A 19,332-nucleotide genomic window follows, 5' to 3' on the forward strand; every position below is an offset into this window, starting at 1 on the left:
TATGGACGGGTCTGCTTGAACTGAAAGGCTCAGGGGCTGAAGACTGGGACCCTCACAGCAGGATCGGATGCCCTGGGCTCCAAGTCCAGCGCTGTCACTTGGGCCCTGCAGTCACTGGCTCTCTGGGGCAGCAGAGCTGAAACAATTCCCGAGTCAGCACGCAGTGGGCCTTCCACGCGTATCATCTGCCAGCATTTCAGGGCCTGAAATGGGCTGTTAGTAGCAACCCTGGCTTATCAGGACCCCTTGTCCTCTGAGAAGAATGACATGAGAATCCCCTGACCCAATCATTTTCATGCTCTAACAAAATTTCACTGGAAAAGTTTTATTGAAAAAAAAAATTGTACAAATAAGTTCTTGGTTTAACAGCAACAAGGGCTCATTTTCTCTCCTTCCCTCCCCATCTTTGAAAATCTATAAAAGGAAAAAAAAAGTTCATCCCCATGATGCCTGACCAGAGTCTGCCCAGGAGCCCCACTGTGAGCTATTTCCCGACCCCTCACTGGGGCCATGGCCACTGTGGGGGTGCCCGTCTCAGGGGCTGCAGCACCGAGTTTTGTAGTTGAGGGAAGTTGGGAGAAGACTGGGACAGAGCTGGGGAGGGGGTGGAGGTGGGGGCAGTGTCGGAAGAGAGGGCTCCCATGCCACGAGGGCTGGGCCGGACCCCCAGCTCGACTCCTCTCACAGATAAGAAAGCGCTTGGCTATAAATACGAACACTGATTGAGGCAGGCGTGATCCTAGTTCTCTGAGGGCAGGGCACCACAAATACCGCCCAGGACCCACAGGACAGGGGCTCTCTGGGCTCAGCATCATGGCACCTGGGGCCCCACATCCAAGCGGAGTGAATGCTGGCCAGGAAGGTCTGCTCGGACACAGGAGCCTGCTGTTTCCCACCCCCACCCCGTGGAACATCCAAGGCCGGTAACCTCAGCCCCCCCACCCCCATAGCACCCATGTGTCTCAGGAGCCTTCAGCTGCCTCCTGCCATCCTGTGCCCACCCTGGGGCCCTACAACTCATCTCGCATCTTGTCGCCCTTGGGTCGGACCAGGCGCCCAATGAACAGCAGGGAGCCGCTCTGGGTGTCTCGAACCAGGAAGATGAAGGGGTGGTCGGCATAGAAGAGCTTGGGGTTGCGCAGCTCCTCGCGCCCGTAGATGTCCTGGTCAAAGGGGTTGCCCTCTGTGTCCCACTCGAAGGCAGCGGCGTGGAACACACTAGCCAGGTACAGGTCCTTCTTGCCAGACATGCGCGACAGGTCTGCCTTGTTCTTGTCGATGGCCTCCGTCAGGCCCAGCCCAGCCAGGTGTTTCTGTGGGATCGGGTGGGTGTCAGGTAAGGCCACGGTGGGCAAGGCTCCTCGACTCTCCCCCTCCACCCACACTGCCCGCCCTCTCCTCCCCTGTCGTTCCTCAGAGCCACTCCCTGGCCACTCTCTGTGTGCCACATATGGCGTGGGCACTTCAAACCACTGCTTCCTTAACTCCCAGGATAACCCTGCAAGAGCCTCTGGCCGCCACTTCACAGACAAGCAAACTGAGACTTGGGGGAAAAAGGCAGAATTTACCCCTGGCTCTGCCGAGCAGTTCTGACCAGAGCTTCTCCAGGTGTGGGTCACGGACAGCCAGCATCAGCACCACCAGGAGCTTAGATGAAAGGCACCACCCCTGACCCCAGCCCAGAGCCACTGTGTCACAGTCCCGCGGGGACCTGGAACCCTTTTAACAAACTCTCCAGGTAATTCCCGGCACACTCGAGTCAGAAAGACTGATCTAAGGACAGCTACGGGACTAAAACCTTCCCAGGCTGTTAGGATGTCTGGGATTTGCTTCAAAACAATCTGATGGGGGAGGAATGGGTGTGTATAGATGAATCCTCATTGGTCAGGAGTTGATAATGGTTGAAGCTTCGTGATGGATACACTAGGGTTCATTACACTAATCTATTTTTATTATATTTTTTTACATTTCCATAGTAAAAAGTTAAAACACACCCCCCTCACACACACATCCTTTTCCATGGCTCTGCACAGCCCCTGAAGGCCAAGTACAAGCTCTTTCACATGTAGACTGTGCTTGCGTAGGAGCCTCACCCTTAGCACGCCCCAGCCTGCTCTCCCCGTCACAGCCGCACTGAACAGCCTGCGTCTGAGATGACTGTGTCTCTCCCTGGGGGCCTCTTTAGACACCTCGTCTTCCAGGAGGCCTCCCTCTCCTACAGGACTGCAGCTGTGCCTCCGGGGCCTCCGCACCCCTGGCCTCCCCTGTCTGTCAGGTGTGGTCCTGTCTGTCTCTCCCGCTGTCTCAGAGCTCCCCCGGGGCGAGGCCCATGTCCAGGGCTCTCCCTGGCTCTCAGTGCCGAAGAGGCAGCGGTAAGGGACTGTTGGCTGAGTGAACAGCAGCCGCCAGGACCGAGACTCCTGTAGGACAGTCCACTTCCCCAGCAGGGCCAAACAGGCACTAGACCTGGGGTCCTGAGAGGCAGGGGCTCCTGAGACAGGTGTTCTTGTCTCTACCAGTCCCAATGACCTTGCACAAGTCGCCCACTTCAAATTTCCCAACTCAGTCTACCCCATGGACTGGCGGGTAGTGTGTGCCCCCCAGGGTTCCAGGAAGACACGGGAGAAAGAAGGGGAGAAGGGGGTCATGTAACAGCCACTGCAGAAGGGGCTGGGGAAGAGTCAGGACAGGCCCAGGAGGCAGACAGCGACAGCTCCTCACCGGAAACCTCAGTGCCACTGACGGTACAGACTGTACCGGCTCCACTAGTGTCTGGCTCGGAACCTAAGCCCCATTGCATCTCACACTCTCGCTCCACGCTCTCAGCAGCAAGTCTGAATCTACTCTGTGGGTGAGAGGCCTCCCAAGAAACCACTTCTGGCAGCCAATACGAGAACGAGATGAAAGTTTTCCCCTTTGAGTAGGTCAAAAATCTCTCTCTCCTCATTGACAAAAATGCCTCCCTGAGTTTTCACCTGGAGGACTAATTGTGACTCCACTTACTAGCCAGGGTGACCTCAGCTGGTCACTGCTTCTCTCCGACCTGCTGCCCACCACCCAGGGTGGTCACGAGGGGTAAATGACATTGAGTGGGTGGGTTAAGTTTCCACTCATCCCAAGTGACCCAGAGCTGAGAGTCTTATTACTGCAGGCAGGATGAGCCTCCAGCTGGAACCATCTGTAACTGGGGCCCTTCAGACTCTCAGAGGCAGCACAGCACAGGACTGAGGGCGTGCCTGGTGCCAGATGTCTGAGTTACTCCCTGTGTGACTTTGGATACAATATTTAACCTTTCTGAGCCTCAGTCTCCTCCTCTGTAAATAAGGTTGATAGTCCCACCTAATAAAGTTGTTTTGAGGATTAAGAATTTAATACATATAAAGTGCTTAAAAGAGTGCCTGGCATACAGCAAGTGCTCAACTATATTTAGCTAGCGATGTTATCACCATCTTCCCAAGGGCAGGGCCCCTGCCTCCTCCCCAGCCTCCCCCACAGCAGAGCCCAGTACTGCCTGGACACCCAGGGGGGCTCAGGATAGACCTGCTGAGCTGGTGAATGGGTGCCCCGAGCACCCCCCTCCTCCAAGCCCTGCAGGCCCCCGAGTTGGGCTGCCCCTCACCTGCAGGTCGTGGGTCACCTCCACCACCCCCTTGGGCAGGGAGATGGCGACAGCCTTCTTCTGCATCTTCCCCATCCAGGTCTTCAGCTGCTCTTTGGTCAGCAGCTTTTCCAGGCGCTCGAGGGGCTCCACGTGGTGGGGCATGACGATGATGAGGCTGGAGAGCTTGTGGGCCAGGGGCATCTCCACAATTTGCAGCTTCTCCTTCTCATCGTCATAGTAGTTGTAGAGGCCTGGGAGAGCACAGAGAGGGCCCTGGGCACGTGGGGCAGGGGCAGGCCAGGCCCCAAGTACCCTCGGAGCCCCACCTTGGCCCCCCACTCTGCGAGGCACCTACCTGTCCGGTGCATCATCGTGACACCCACGGTGTAGGAACGGGTCACCATGAAGCCACGGTTGTCCACCATCTTGTGGTGGAATTTCTCGTCCCAGTGGGCTGCAGTGGGAGGTAGAATACCAGGTCAGAAACACATGCCCCCACCTCAAAACACTATCACAGCCCCTACCCCCAGATGCACACCCTGATTTATCCTGCCATAGGCCTCTGTTCCAGGCTTTGGGGCTCTGCTGCAGCCCGCCTGAGCACCCACTCGATGGAGTACATGTTCCCTGCTTTGGGGGCAGGAGTCTTGGCCCCAGGACACGCTGTCTAAAGATATGGCTCTCTACAGTCAGGACCTGGCTGTTTCCAGAGGACAGGGAATTCCCTCAGAAGGACCCTCTGCCCCGGTGCCAGTCAGGCATTTGGGGAACGTGTGCTGGGCCAGACTCCCCAACCCACCTGCTACCTGAGAGGTCTGTGCCCTGGGCAGGGAACACCCCAACACCACCCTTAATTCTTGTCTGCAAGTCTTGTCCCTGTGGCCAGAAAAATGACCCAAAAAACCACGCATGGGTAACAGTGGCCCGAACCCCACCCTAAGTCACAACCAGACCTCTGTTCAAATCCAGACTCAGCCGTTGACTGGGTGCGAGACCTTCCACCCTCTTAGGTAAGGGGTGAAGGGGTCACCTCATCCTCACACACACCCTGAGAGGACCAGTGCTGTCCACACAGGTACAGTCAGCCCTCTGGATCTGGGGATGGGGAACCTGCAGATACAGAGCGCCAACTAAGGGCCAGGAGCATCCTCGAGTTTTGCTATCCGCAGGGGCCCTGGAACCAGTCCCCTGTGGATACTGAGGGACGACTGTACTCAAATATACTCAGTAACCCCAAATCGAACCTTCAAATCAACACAGATGCGCCTGGGCCTGAGTCCCGGCTCTGCCACCTCCGAGCTGAGCCTGTGTTCTCACCTGTGAAATGGAGGTAGCCCTGCCTGCCCCCAGGTTGCTTTAGGATTAGGGACGATCACAGGTGTGGGGTCTCTCTCCTGCTCACTCCTGAGGCAGAGCTGATGATCGAATTTTATTGATTCCAAGACAAGCAATAGCACGTCCACATGATGAAACACAGCAGGAGCAACTCCCCCGGAGTCCCTCCATGGGCCTGAATCTCTGCCCCGTTCTTGTAGACACACCCTACACCTCCCCAACCGAGTTTCTTGTACTAGAAAGGGTTTACACCAGTGCCTGCCTCCACGGGTTGCTCTGAGGAGTGAAGGAGGATACTGATGTAAGTGCCAGGGGCTGGGGAGGAGGGGGTCCCGTCCCACCCAGCCCGACTCACGTTTGAAGAACATGGCGTTGACCAGCAGCGCGCCATCGGTGCGCTCCACGTCCTTGGTGACCTCGGGCAGCTTGCCGTCGGTGGTCTGCGCGGCCCACTCGTTGATGGACTGCAGGGCGCTGCGCTTGTCGCGGAAGTTGATCTTGGAGTGCTCGCAGTTGTAGTGCTGCTTGCTGCTGCGCACGAAGTCGTCGGCGAAGCTCACCGAGCTGGGCCCGTACAGGCGGCTGCCCAGCTTCCAGGTCACGTTGCGTGCCGTGCTGTTGCTGAGCGAGCGCAGCAGCTCGCCCAGGCCCGCGTGCACCTCCTCGTCGCGCAGCTGCTCAGCGCTCAGCACTGCCTTGGCCTGCGATGCCGTGGCCGCCTTGCCGCCCAGTGACACAAGCCCCAGCGACGACGCCACCACCACCGGCGACAGCAGGATGTTCTCCACCGCCTGGTCCTTGGCCATGGCCTGGTACAGGCTGAAGGCCAGGCCGGCGCTGCGCTCAGCCAGTGTGGCCGCCTTGGGGCTCAGCTTCTCCGCCGTGCCGGGGGCTGCTGTGGCCGCGGGTTTCTTCACCTCGGCGGCCAGGGCCGCGGCCAGGAGGCAGAAGGTGCCCATGAGCAGGAGGGAGTGCATGGCTGGGAGGCGGGCTGTGCGCACCATGGAGGACCTGTGCGGGCTGCAGAGAGAGGGCGGCCCTGAAGCCCTAGGCGTTCCTCCCCAGCAACCACCCTCAGCATTCTGGCTGCCACCAAGTCCCCTGGAGATGGGAGCAAGAGAGCCCAGAGTTCTGGGGAGCCAGAAAACTCAGGGTTGCCCAGATCGGGGATCTCAGTCTGCCCACTCTCTCAGAGGCCTTCTGTGACCTCCCTATCCAAAGCAGGAGTCCTGGCAAGTCACCACCTCCACCCTATTGATTTCTTGCACTGATCTTACAACACTTAGACTTAGGTGTTTATTATGTATTATTTCCATCCCTAACTAGTCTGTGACCTCCAGAGGACAGGAAACCTAGCCAGTCTGGTTTCCCGCTACACCCCCAGTGCCTAGTACAATAGGCCTCAGCTGCTCCTGAACGAGCAGAAACCAGGGCCACTCGGCTAGACGTGGGGTCCTCAGATTGCATAAAGGTTAGCTCTGATCTCATACAACCCTGGGGCCCTTTTCCAGTGGAAAAAAGTGGCAGACAAGGTGAGGGTCTGCGAAGGATGTCACGTGGGACAGAGCTGCAGGCCTGCTCCTCCCCCATGCCTTTCATTCTGCCCTGGGATGTTAATGAGTCACTGGTTGGTTCACTCATTAAATGGGGGAGCCCAGATGCTCCACTCTGCTGCCCCACGGGGTGACCTTGAGTGTGCGTGTGCTTGTGTGTCCACCCCTCTCTGAGCCTCAGTCTCCAGGTCCCAAGTCGTAAGGGTCTAGGCCTCCATGCCCGAGGCCTCTGTCCTGGCAGGGACCTGCCTATCCGCCCACAGCCCCTGGAGCGGATGGGAAATCCCCAGGACAAAAGCTGACGGAGGGGGGGGTTTCCTGAGAGGAAAGATACTGGGGGAAGGGGTCAGTCACAGTTCAATGGAGCAGCGACATCCCTCCCCTTCACCAGAGGCTGGCCAGACGTGTTCAGCCTCCCAGGAAGCTGGAGCCACCTCAGATTCCACCCTGCCCTCCCATCTGACAGCTCCTGCCACACAGGCCACGTGCTCTGTGGCCACAGGGTTGCCCTCAGGCCCCCTCCCCCAACCACAGCGGTAGCAGGGGCCCCGGAACAAGGTTCACTCCCCTCGCTGGGGCCTGCAACCAGGACAGTCTCTCCTTGGGGGATATGTCCACACTCCCCTCCCTCAGGCCATTTCGTCTCCACTTCACGCAGTGGGATGGAAGAGGGGTGACAGAGCAAAGGGAAGGATTGGAAGGAACCCTGGTGGAGGCAGGGATCCCCCTGCTCAGGCAGACCCCATCTCGTGGTCCTCCTCAAGGAAGACCAAAAATTCAGAATCCCGGTAGAAGACCCTCAGGACTTGGGCCTGCCTGCGGGAGCACTGCTGCAACCGACTCCACTGCTGCAACCGTTCTGTGAACCAGCCAGGGCCCCCCTCCCTGGGCCGCACCTCCTTGAAGGTGCGGAGCAAAGGAGAAGCAAAGGGGACATGGGGAGAAAGGCGGGGGAGGAGGGAAGGCCACTGAGATGCACAACTGCCTGGGGAGAGGTACAAGAGAGACCCGTGCCCTGGAGTGCAGACTGCAGAGGTAAGAGAGGCAACCCTAAAGAACAGACTGGGGAGGGGTAGCACAGGGCCCAGGCCACCTCCTCCCACTCTAGCACCTTCCCTACCAGCCCTGGAGCCTCAAAGGGCAGGCAGGCCATATAATTATTGTACAAAGACACTTAAGAGAGTAAAACGGGGCACTACTAATTATTACGCCAGGACAACAGGCATACGGTCACCCTATTCAAAGGCCACCTCTAGTCCAGACAGCTGATGCCAGAGCTCAGACTGCTGCAGAGGCCACCAGCATCCCCTGGGGAGAGAGTGAAGGAGCCCAGCTCACAGCCCTGCCACGTGGCAGACACCATCTTGACAGCCCCCACCCCCAGCCAACCAGACCTCAAAGGGCTGGGAGGGGCTTTTCAAGAAAGTTCCAAATGACTAGTTTGGGATTCCTCAGGCAGCCACACAGCTGCGCTCCTGCTTCTGCTCCGGGTGACGTGGCAGGCTGGAAACTGAATTATCTCCATCCGCCGGCAGAGGGGGGCTTCCAGCCTGGGAAGCAGGAGGCCTGGGTTCAGGTCCCAGGGGTGCCATGCAGCCTCCCTGGCCTTAGATTCAGGTCTGCACATGGGTCTCTGCAGGGAGATGTGCGGCTGTGGAGAAGGGCTGTTAACTGAGCCGCAGGAACGGAGGAAGGCAAGTCACTGCAAGCACGCCAGACGCCTGCAGCTGAGCCCATGTTGCCACAGAGAAATCCCAGCCCTCGGGCCAAGGTTAGATGATTTACAGTCCCAGAAAGAAAAATACCCAATCAGAGAGCCGAGGGTTGTGCCCGCAGCTAGCCAGACTGAGTTGAGACTGGATTCCCGGTTTTTTTAAGGAGAGAAGAGAAGCAGATGCTAGGGGGGCCACCAGAGAGGGTCTCAAACACTTGAGGAGGTCTAAAGTACCTTGAAACTGCCTCAGGGGGAGGTCAATCCCTGCCTTTTTCATTCTGAAAGAAAACAGAAGAGTGAGGAGGATGGATAGGGCAGAGCTGGGGTGGTGGTGAGGAGGGGCGTGGAAGGCCCAGCTCCCAAATGGGACCCCGTCTACACTGCCCCTTGCACAAAGGAAGGCAAAACCAGTCCCAGATCTACACGGACCTTGGAGGTCATCTAGCTCATTGTACAGTGTGAGAAACTGAGGCCAGAGGGGCAGGGAGCCACCCCAAATCCCACAGGGATCAGTTGGGGGTCAGGCATCCTGGCACAGGGCTCCTTCCTCCCTGAGCACCCAGAGAGCCCTCTTGAGGCTGGATGTGGTGTCCTGTTCCATAGCCAGTAAAAAACATTTCTGCTAGGCCTGCCAGTGACCAGAGACAAAAGGAGGGGACCCACAGGCCTCAGGAAGGGGGGATGGGCAGATGAACCATCTGAGGACAGGAGGGTGTGGTCCCAGCCAGACTTCCAGGGAATCAAAGCCCCCTAATTTTCGTCTCCATCCGGGCCCCGCAGCCCAGAGGGACCAGCCGGAAACCGGGGAAGAGGCGGGGCCAGGCCTTCTGGTCATGCTGGAAGCCAATTCGTTCTTCTTCCTCCACTCCAGCTCCTCAGGAATGTCCCTAAACTGGGGGCAGGGAACCCCGGCCTCTATGAAGTAGCCTTAACCCTGCAGTTACTCCAGGAAGCCAGTGGCAGTGGACAGAATTAGCGTGGGTGACTCAAGGCCTTCCAGTGGGGGGATGCAGACCCCGCGACTCCTCACCCCCTTTGTGGAGGGGGATGGGGGAGACGGGTACTAGTTAAGTCCCTCCTTGAGCTGCCCTCACCTACACACACAGGCTGCTGATCAGAAATGGAGCCACCACTGGCGACTCCTCCCAAACCATGGGGACCCCAAGAGCCAAGACCCCCTACCCCCGCCAGGAAAAGCCAAGACTATTTCACCTCCTTTCCCCCAACCCCTACCTTCAGGAGGCTCAGATGTCGCCCAACGAGCCTGTGAGGAGGCTGGTCTACCAGTCCCTGCTGGCTCCTGGGCCTCAACCCCAGAACTGGAGGCACCCCAAACTGCAAAGCAGGCCAGACCTCCCTGTCCCTGCTGGAAGGGGCCCCAGGCCCCATCTCCTGCCTCCTCGTTCCCGCCGAGGGTCAGCATCCCGGCCCCCTGCCCCGCTGTTCTTCTCCGCCATCGCCACCCCTGCCCCAGACTTCTGGGGAACCTGGCACACTTTCCAGATCCTCCGGTTCTGACCTCTGCCCCAGCCGGGTTCTCTATCCCCAAGCCTCCAGCTGCCCCGGAGTGCGGCTCTGGGTTGGCCCCAGCCCCTCCCGGGGGCACCCCCACGGCGGGCGCCCGCTCCCCGCCGCCCCCCCTCACCTGGGCCGGGCCGGGACTCCTGCAGTCGAGCCGCGGGCGGATTCCGCTCTCCGCCGCTCCCCCGCTCCCCAGATCTATATATGGCGTCCCCTCCTCCCGCCCGTCCCGAGAAACTTCTGGAAAGTTAGGAAGGCTTCCGGAGGGCGCCCCGGCTCCACCAAAAAAAGCCAAAGACCTCCCCCAAACCGCCCGGCTCCCGCCCCTCCCTCTGCGGGCTCTCCCGGCCCCTGGGTCCTACTGCCCACCTCGTCCGACGGGGCGGGGGAGCGGGGGACCCCCGCCGGGAGGCCGGCCCGGGACAGCACGACCTTCAAAGCGCCGCGTCCTGGGCTCAGCGGAGTCTCCAGACCCTTGTGGTCCTGGGGTGGGTGGGGGGAGTGCGGACCACTGGGCTGGAGGGGACTCGGGGCTTCAGGGTCACGCTCCCGGGAGAGGAGCCCCCTCCCACCCCCAGGCTCTGGCACATGCCACATTGCTTCCAGCCCCCTTTCCCTGCAGGGGCTCTGCCCCCATGGATCCGCTCCCCCGAGCTGAAACTTAATTGGGTCCCCCTGCAAGCCCCCCCTCAGTCAGGTCCCCTTTCCTTTGTCTCAGGGGAGGCGGTCAGAGGTTGTGAGGCAGCGCCCTTCTCCATCTGCAGTTTATCCTGAACACCTTGTCGGAAGCTCAGCCTCAATCCCAGCGACCGCCCAGAGGGGGAGAGGGGTGGACTAGACTCAGTACCTGACCCTCACCTCGGAAAGTCGGAGTGATAGAGGTGGAGACACTCGGGAACATCAGGTGATCTGGCTGGGCCTGGAGGGGTGCACAGGAAGGAAAACCTTGGCTGTCCACTAAGTAATATGCTGTGTGACCCTAAGCAAGTCACTTTCCTTTTCTGGGCCTCTGTTTCTTGGGCTGTGAGATGTGGTGCTAACTCATTCCTTGCTTCCTTTTCCTCTCTGTCTCCTGTCTCTGTCTCTGTCTGCTTGGTCATCCCTGCCCCCTCCCTGTCTGGGTCCCCTCCCACAGGCTCCAGGTCTCACTATCAACTCCTCTCACCTCACACTCCCACTACTGATAGCCCTTTGAGGTCTGAGCTAAGCTGGGGTATTCATTTCTGTTCTAGGTGCTGAAGACACAGCTGGGAACAGGACAAAGTCCTTGCCCTCAAGGATGTACGTTTGAGGGGCGTGTGTGCATGAACTCAGGAAGACAGATTATTTAGGACACCCCTGCCCTCCCCCTAATTTTCTTTAATAGTGAAATGACAACAGATGTGCACAGTGTGGAGAGGAAGGGCCAGGGTAGAGAGACACTTCATTCACTCATTCATTTATTCAGTCAACAAACTGTGTTGAGTATTTTCTTTCTTCCAGGTGCATCTCTGGATCTTGGGGAACAAATGAATCCCAGCACCCAAGAGATGAGTCAGCTGGGTCCCTGGCAGCAGGGGCAGGGGGTGGGTCCTTTCTGGCCCCCCAGCCTGGTGGTGGTGACCGACTTATCAGACTGGGTTAGGCTATGTTGCTTCAAGTTGGACTACAAAGGGCTGTGGGAAATTGTAGGTGCCAAGAGCTTCAGACTCTTTGAATCAGGGTCAAAGAATCGGAGATTACTTGAATTCTAAGGTGATCATCATAGAATATGGTATCTTACTCGAAGCCCTGTGGAATCTTTGAATCCATCTAAGGAATCTTACAGTGTGAAATCTCAGAGTCAAAGAATCTTATAATAAAAGTACTAATGACCCTGGGCTGCAAGGCATCTCAGAGGTCATGGATTCCCATCTGCAGCCCCAAGGGGAGTCGTCTCTGCAGCGTCCCAAGAAGGTGAGCACCCAGGCAGGCGTCTCTCAGAACAGGGAGCTCCCCTCCCTCCGAGGCAGCCCCTCATTCTTTCCCGAGGACAGGTCTGATCGTTAACAAAATCTTTCTGCCTCAGGGTGGTGTCCGTCTCTTTGGGGTGGCTGTCCTGGGTTTCCGTGTCCTGCTGCCTGAACTGTGTATGGCTTTTCAGGATAAGTCCTTGCTGTCCAAGGAAACTGCCTGGGTCCCAGGCCAGACCCCACCCTCTGCCCCACCCCCCACCCCAGCTTGGCCCTCTGATGGTCATTGGCCAGTGAGCTAAGGGTCCATCAATGCTGGCGGAATGAAGGGGAGGTTCGCCTTGGTTTCCAGCAGGTCCAGATGTCAAAATCCCAGAGATTTCCTTTTTTCACACTCTTCCATCTCTTAGGTCTCTGAGGCCTGGCCGATGCTTTAGGGGGAAGCTGAGTGCTATGACTGTCAGTGACTACCCTGAGGGGGAGGGGTAATCTGAGGCTCATGCTGTTAGATAAACCCGGTTTCCCAGAAGGTTGGAGTAGAAAGGATCAATGCCCTCCATTTGCAGATGGGCAAGCTGAGGCCTAGGGAGAGGGCTGAGTCTGAAGACCCTCTGCCAGGCTGGCCAGACCACTACTGCAGCTCAGACTGGGTCAGAAGCCTCCTGTGTGGTGTCGTGCTGCATTCTCTTTGTGTCATCGCCCTGTGTTGTCACTGGAGACCTTGGATGCACAGGTCCTTCTCCTTCTCACTCTGAGTCATCCCTGGCACAGGGCATGCCCAGGAGAGGCCCTGGGTAAACATGGCCATTGAGTGGTGGGAAGTGGCTGCCTGCGTCCTCTGGGCTCCAAGCTCAGCCTCCTTGAAGACGGAACGGCAACGGCTCCTTTAAATTTCCAAGATCAGCAAAAAATTTTAAGAGCCTTTGCCACTTTATTCTTAGCTCTGAGCCCAGCCCAGGCCCTGCTGACTGTGGCCCTTCCCCCACACTCCCAGGCTGTACTTCGTGAAAAAAGCACTCTTTCTGTTGGGGGAAAGAGTCTGAAATGCAGAGAACCTCTCCAGCATTTCGTGTCTGGGATCCTCCAGTGCCTAAGGCTTCTTGAAGGAGCTGTTCTTGCCCCGCCCCCCCCAGCCTCCCATAGGGGCTCAGCTGGAAATCTCTAGGTCCCAAGAGGTGTGGGCAGCAGGCAGTAGAAAACCATGGAATCCAACTGCATCCACACTGTACAGAGAGGAAAACTGAGGCCCAGAGAGGGGCAGGAATTTGCCCAAGGTAACACAGCAAGTCAGAGGTGGAGCTGGGCCCGAGCCCATGCCCTGGACCCCCAGCCCTCTTTCCCCGACACCATCTGCTAACTGACCTGGCCAGGTAGCAGGCCCAGCTCTGCCAAGTATTGCAGAAACAGCTTTCTTTGGCCCCAGAGCCTAGATTCATGCAATCCTAGCCCTAAAGACTCCTAGGACAAAAACTGACATGTTATTTAAGTGCCCACCATGCTCACATTATCATATTTAATACTTTCAGGTTAAGTAAGAATGTCCCCATTTTCAGCATGAGGAAACAGGCTCAGGAAGGCTAGGCGGCATGTTCAAGGGCCTAGAGCAAGTTGCTGTCAGAACTGGGATTTGAACTAGGTCTGTTGGTCCACAGGAAGAGAGGGGAAGGGAGGAGAGGGGAGGGAAGGGACACTTATGGAGCATTCTGCTTCGGCCAGGCCCTGTGCTGGGCACCGAAACAGTACCTCACTTTTAATTACGGGCACTAATTGGAAGGAAGTGTGAGCCCTTCTGCTTTTTACACAGGATAAAACTGGGGCCCAGAAAGGCTCTGATAACTAGTTCATGGCAGGCCCCTTCCTGAGGAGCCTGGGCCTCCACAGGCCCTTCTTCTTTGAGATGCTTTCCGGGAGCCAAGAATGTGCTCGCAGCCAGAAGCATGAGTCAGGGAAACGCAATTTCTGCAATCTCCAACTCTCTCTCAAGGAGCCCGGCCTTCTGACGGAAAGGGCGGTCCTGCCAACTGCCACGTCGGAGGGTGGGCAGTGTGGGGTGGATGGGCTCGCGATGCCTCCCCTTCTCCTCCCAGGTCAGAGGGAAGTCACACGGGAACTCCAGTGCCTGCACCCACACGCCTGTCACCACACCCGGAGATGCACGACGCTGCGGACACACGTGTCACCCACCCTCTGCGGCCCCTTCATGCAATCCATGTACACACGTGTCTGCGTAACTCTCTAGCAGCACACCGCACATGCACGACGCGTGGTACACACGCCTAATAGGTACCTTTACACAGGCGCAGACTCGAGGTCACGGGAGGAAGGGCAGAGCCCAGAAGTCAGATGTTCCCCTCTCATCTCTTTACCTCTTATTAGCGTGAAGCCTTGAGGGAGTCACTTCCCCTCTCTGTGCCTCAGTCTCCTGTGTGAAATGAGAGGATGTGACTTCTCCTTGCCACCCCACTCCCTGCCGGTTGACATTCCCCCTTGCCTTCACCTTAAAACCTGCAGGCTTTTCTTGAGCATCTCTCGTGTGTGGGCTGCCACAACCCCACAAGGCAAAGATAGAGTTCCCACTGGGAAAGGAAATGAGCCTGGTGCAGAACACAGGGACAGGGTCCCTGACCCCAGCCCAGGGCTCCACCCACCACACCAGCTCAGAACGCTCGTGTGGCTCCCAGTGAGGACGTCCAAGCCCCTTCGTTGCCCTCGGCACCTCGCCTCGGGCATGCCAGTGTGTAAGGGCAGGTTCTTGGTGTCCCGGGCAGAGACTCCGCCTTTTGAGGGCCAGAGCAAGAGAGGATGCTCGCTCTTGAGAAAGCTCGGCTTCTGGGGGAGGGAGCACATTTTTTGGGGGTGGACTGGGAGCTCCCTTTCTTCTCTCTGTCTCCCTCTCCCAGGCCTCCTCTGGCAGCCCATGGAAATGGCTCCAGCCGCCTACAAGGCCAGGCCTGGAGGGCTGGTAGGGGCAGGATGGTTGTTAAATACTGCCTTGCCCTTCCCCTTCCCCTGCTGCCTCTCCTTCCGCCCCCTCGCCCAGCGCCCAGCTCTTCTCCTCTCCCCCAGGTGACACCAACAGCTGTATTAATAGTGATGCCCTCCTTGTCTCAGTCTGACACTCAGAAAAGGGACCCCTGAGCTCTGACCCCCACCCCTCCAGCTCTAATCTGTTACAGCCCAGTGCAGCCTCCCCAGTGTTAGGAAGTGCAAGAAGCCCCCACTTGGGGGTCAGGAGCTCTGGGATCCTGTCCTAGCTCTGTGATGTTTTAGCTTTGTACCCAGGACTTAGTTTCCCCCTCTGTAAAATACGAATGATAATCTCGAGGATGATGAGACGCACAGACGAAAGAACGAATTGGAGAGCACTTTGAGAACTCTGAATGATGTTAGGATCTCTGCACCACTCTCTGCTCACCTCTTCATCGTCCGGGCAAATCCCACCTAACCTTGAGAAGCCACCTCTGACCATCCTGCTCTGTCCTCTGAGCACCATCCTGTCAGTCCCACTCACACCTGGCCTTGCACATACATGTGAGGACAGCAAAGGGCTGTGACTGGAGTGGAGACTTCCCTGGGGAGGCACAGGCAGAGGAGGGCAGCCTGGCAAAGGGGGAAGAACCCAGCCTGGGGGTCAGGAAGCCTGGGCACCACCACTCATTGAGTGACCTTGGAAAGTCACTGCCCTCTCTTTGCCTCGGTTTCCTCATCTATAACGTGGGGATAGGAGCAGGATCTGGAAGGATCTGAGGGATTTCATTTTGAACAGGAAGAAGGGTTCATCCACACTGCTGGCAGGAGGGGAAATTGGCACACCCTTTCTAGAAGGCAGTTGGCACTGGGAGCTTTAAACATGTGTTACTGAATAAGTCCCTGCAACATTGTTTGTAATAGCAACAATTGGAAACAAGCTAACTGTCCATCGGTGGGGGGTGGGAATACCAAGAAACTGGGAAACACACAAAGTGAGGAAATTCTTCCTGCCCTGATAGTGACTGGATCTTAGAGTGGAAGGGCAGTGAGGGAACTTGGGTATGGTCTGCCACCATTGCTGAGATCTGCACAGACCGTCCCTGGAGCCCCAGAGGTCGGCGAGAAGCCGGTAACCCTCCTTGCTAGCAGGGGAAGAACTGGTTGGAAGGGAGAGGAGGAGTGAGACTTATCTTTCATCCCTCACAAATTTTTGGACTATATGAATGCATTACCGATTCACACATTTTTTAAATTTAAAATTATTTGTGTTCTTTTTGGAAAAAATCCATTTTTAGGAATTTAGCCTAAGGAAATGATTTTTGAAAATACGAGCATAGATACATGTACAAGGATGTTCATTACAGCCGTGTTTGAAAGGGCCAAATGTTGGCGACAAGGTCAGTAAGGGACGGACCACTGGCAGCATCATAAAGGGGGAAGCCGTTTTCATCCTCAGGCAGAGAAAGAGAGCTCAATAAAGCTCTCTTTGGTGGTGGATAAAACATAAAGCAGTTTAGTGGAGCACACCAAACTAGTGGTTAAGTTCGGTGTGCTCCACTTTGGCAGTCTAGGTTTGGTTCCTGGGCGCGGACCTACACCACTCGCATGTCAGTGGCCACACTGTGGTGGCGGCTCACATACAAAAAGCACAGATGTTAGCTCAGGGTGAATCTTCCTCAGCAAAAATAAATAAATAAATAAAGCAGTTTATAAAATAGTCTGTTTATAAAAACTCTTAACACAGAGATGTGGAAGAGTGTTCACATTTCACCAAAAAGTCAACGCTTGCTATTAGATGATTTCCACTTAATTTTTAAAACATTTCTGCTGTGTGGAAGTTTTTTCTTAATCAATGAATCTGTATTAACAAAAAAATAGAGATATGTATAATATTCATAGGAAAAGGCTACAAGGAAATACTCTCAAGTGGATTAATACTGTTGATCTTTAGAGATGGAAATACATTTTACTCTATTTTCTCCTCTCTGCTTCTCTAAATTTTTTCAATATTACCTTTATAATCAGTTTAAAAAATCAATAAAGTGAATAGGAAAGAAACTTCAGCTGTGGGGAAGCTGGGAGGCTGGGCTGGGGCCCCTCTGCCAGGTGGGGCACTTCCCACCACACAGGCCTGCGAGCTTTAGGCCTCAGGCTAAACTGAGCTAGATCCTGAGGATTTCATGGGAAGCGGCCAGGGCAGCGCAGTGAAGAGTCCCCACAAAGGTCACTGAGTGAGGGGGCAGGAGTATGTGGGGGTAAAGGTGCAGAAGGTGGGTCTCGAAGGAGCTTGGGGGCTGGGGATCTCGGAGCTTCCTCCTGAAGGCAATTTAGCAGAGAAGTGACAAGGTCACACTGATGTTTTTAAAGTTCTCTGCCTATGGAGTAGAGAGTGACACTCAGAGAGGAGAATATCACAATTACCCAGAGCGAGATGCTGGTGCCTGGACCCGGGCAGGAGCCGTGGGGCTCGGAGGGCTGGCGGTGGGCTGGGCACAGAAGGCCCGGCAGGAGGAGGAAGGAGGACTCTTGTGTGTCCAGCTTGGGTGAACAGGCGGCAAATGGTCCCCTTCCTGAGATGGAGACTCTGGGGGAAGATGGTATGCTCCGTTGTCTGTAGACTGGAGACGTCCAGGAGGCTGTGGCATCTGTGAGTCTGGCACTCAGGGGAGAAGGCAGGCTGGAGAAGACAGTTTGGAAGTCATGACACAGGAGAGTAATAGGATGGAAGGTGTGGGTGGGAGCAGGTACAGAGGGTAAGAAGAACAGAGGCTGGGGAGAAACAGACCATGTCAGACAGAGGGGGGACCTCTGCCTCTTCCAGGAAGGAGAGTTAAGGCAGAGCTGGCAGGGCCACTGCGGGGGCCGGGGGCAGAGGGAGGAAGGCCATGTGGGATGCAATGGAGCAACCGTGCCCTATGCCCCTCCTCCCTGGCTGAGAATGCTGAGGGAGGACTAGGCTGCCGCGTGGTGATTCCGTGGCGGGTGGGGTGGGCCAGAGCCGGGATCTGTACACTCGGCCAGGCCCCATTGGCTGGCGGGTGGGAGCCAGCGCAGAGACAGGCCGAGCTGATGCAACGTGGGCCTATCATTGCAGGCCCTGCTGAGGGGATGCAGCTGTGCTGGCCGCTGCCCAGAGGTTCCAGCAGGGAGGGGGACCGGCTCTCAGGGGCAGGCTGGAGCTCTGGGCCTGCAGCCCAGCCGGGCCCCAAAGCTATCTGTTCTGGGTCTGCTCTGACTCAGGAGGGAAACACGCCTTTCATGGAAGTACCCAGAGCCCTCAGCTCTGTGGGGAGGGGCCCACAGCTGATGCTGCACGCACAGCTGTCCCTCTCGGGTTCAGCATTCCCAAGGCCAGATGGGGAAACAGGAGGGGAGGAGCTGGGCACCTGCAGAGCCCAGGCTGAGTCAGGTCCTGGGTGCCAGTCTGTGTTCAACATCTGACTCTGTGTCTGCCTACAGGCAAGTACCTGACCCCTCTGAGCCTCAGTTTCCCCATCTCTTTAGCTGGGACAGAGAGTTGTGAAAAAGAACTCAGAGGTTGGGAGCTAGAGTGGGAAGGGGGTCGCCAGGGGCACAGCTGACCAGTCTGAGCACCAAACCAGGCATAGGAGAAAGAGAACTAGCATTTATTGATTCCCGCTGTGTGCCAGGAGCTCCCCCACTCTCTGTTAACTCCCATAACCCTGCTGTGAGGTAGCCATTGTAATTCCAATTTGCAGACAAGGAAACAGCCTCAAATAGCCCAGGAATGACAGAGCCTGGGTTTGGAGCCAGGCTTCCCTGCTTGGGGTCCGGGGTTCTGACCCCTGCAGCCCACTGGGCCATACCTGGGGGCATCGGGAGGCTCACTGATGCCCGGGACTCAGAGTTGCCCAAATCTTGGGCACTGTCTACAAGTCGATTCTTTGTTAACCCTGCCTGGGACGCAGTGTTCTGGCAGTGCGGATGGAGAGCCGGGTCTGACGGAGTCGCAGGATACAGGGTGGTGAGGATCTAATGGGATCAGCATAGGCTGAGGCTAGGGACCCATGAGCAGCCTCCTTGACACAGGGTCCAGGCCATGGAAGACCAGCGAGAGTGCGGCTGAGTGCCAGGAAGGGTCTCAGAAGCAAATCTAGACATCAAGCCCTGGTCCCAGGAACAAGGCCTGGCTATTGGAGCAAGACCGTGAGTCCTTGAGGCCAGGAGCATCCAGTAGGGGGCTTGGCTCAGAGAGACAGCTCAGCACAGTTTGTGCAGTGAGCAGCTCAGCGACAGGCCATGGGCCGGCACAGCACAGCACAGACATGAGGCTGCCTTGAGACGACAGTCCCGACAGCGTGCCCACTCTGCCCCCATCCACACCCGCAGCACTGTCCCCCCCCCCCCCCACCTCCCGCATCCTGCCAGAGGTCTGCCACTTGGAGTGGGGCCGGGTCTGCCATGGTGTCCTGGGGAGGGGGTGAGGGATGAGCAGGTGTCCCCAGAGCTGCCACTGCCACCGCTGGGCATTTTCAGAGATGGGTTCTTGCTACCAGGTTACCCTATAGAGGTTTTCCAAGCACCTTCTGGAGACAGAAGGACTTGACCCAAAGGCATCATGTTGACATAGAATTCCAAACACTGGCAGGCCACTCATTTTCACTCAAAGCCAACTTTTCCTGAGCAGCTGTTTCAAGCCAGGCCCTGTGCTGGGAACACAGAAATAAACCAAATCTGCTCCCTGTC

At 56.9% G+C, this 19,332-nt stretch overlaps 1 protein-coding gene across 2 annotated transcripts; it reads right to left on the minus strand.

Annotated features, from left to right (window-relative positions):
• Nucleotides 1-309: 309 nt before the first annotated feature.
• Nucleotides 310-9,936, minus strand: SERPINH1 (serpin family H member 1). Of its 2 annotated transcripts, none has more exons than XM_058545585.1 (5): nt 9,849-9,936; nt 5,292-5,956; nt 3,957-4,055; nt 3,620-3,852; nt 310-1,313 (listed from the first exon to the last, which is right to left on the minus strand). In XM_058545585.1, the coding sequence occupies exons 2-5, from the start codon at nt 5,938-5,940 to the stop codon at nt 1,011-1,013; spliced, it is 1,284 nt and encodes a 427-aa protein (XP_058401568.1). In that variant the 5' UTR covers nt 5,941-5,956; nt 9,849-9,936; the 3' UTR covers nt 310-1,010. The 2 variants fall into 2 exon arrangements, with proteins under 2 accessions (XP_058401568.1, XP_058401569.1); XM_058545586.1 differs by lacking the exon at nt 9,849-9,936 and adding an exon at nt 8,438-8,481.
• Nucleotides 9,937-19,332: the final 9,396 nt, after the last annotated feature.

This window comes from Diceros bicornis, chromosome 7 (assembly GCF_020826845.1).
Source record: "Diceros bicornis minor isolate mBicDic1 chromosome 7, mDicBic1.mat.cur, whole genome shotgun sequence".
NCBI lineage: Eukaryota > Metazoa > Chordata > Mammalia > Perissodactyla > Rhinocerotidae > Diceros > Diceros bicornis.

Bases quoted from the DNA above. Each gene is read 5' to 3' on its own strand.
- SERPINH1 (XM_058545585.1), bottom strand. From the start codon at position 5,940: ATGGTGCGCACAGCCCGCCTCCCAGCCATGCACTCCCTCCTGCTCATG. The intron at 4,056-5,291 runs GTGAGTCGGGCT...CTCCCACTGCAG, and splicing joins CAACGCCATGTTCTTCAAAC to CCCACTGGGACGAGAAATTC. The intron at 3,853-3,956 runs GTAGGTGCCTCG...GTGCTCTCCCAG, and splicing joins CACGATGATGCACCGGACAG to GCCTCTACAACTACTATGAC.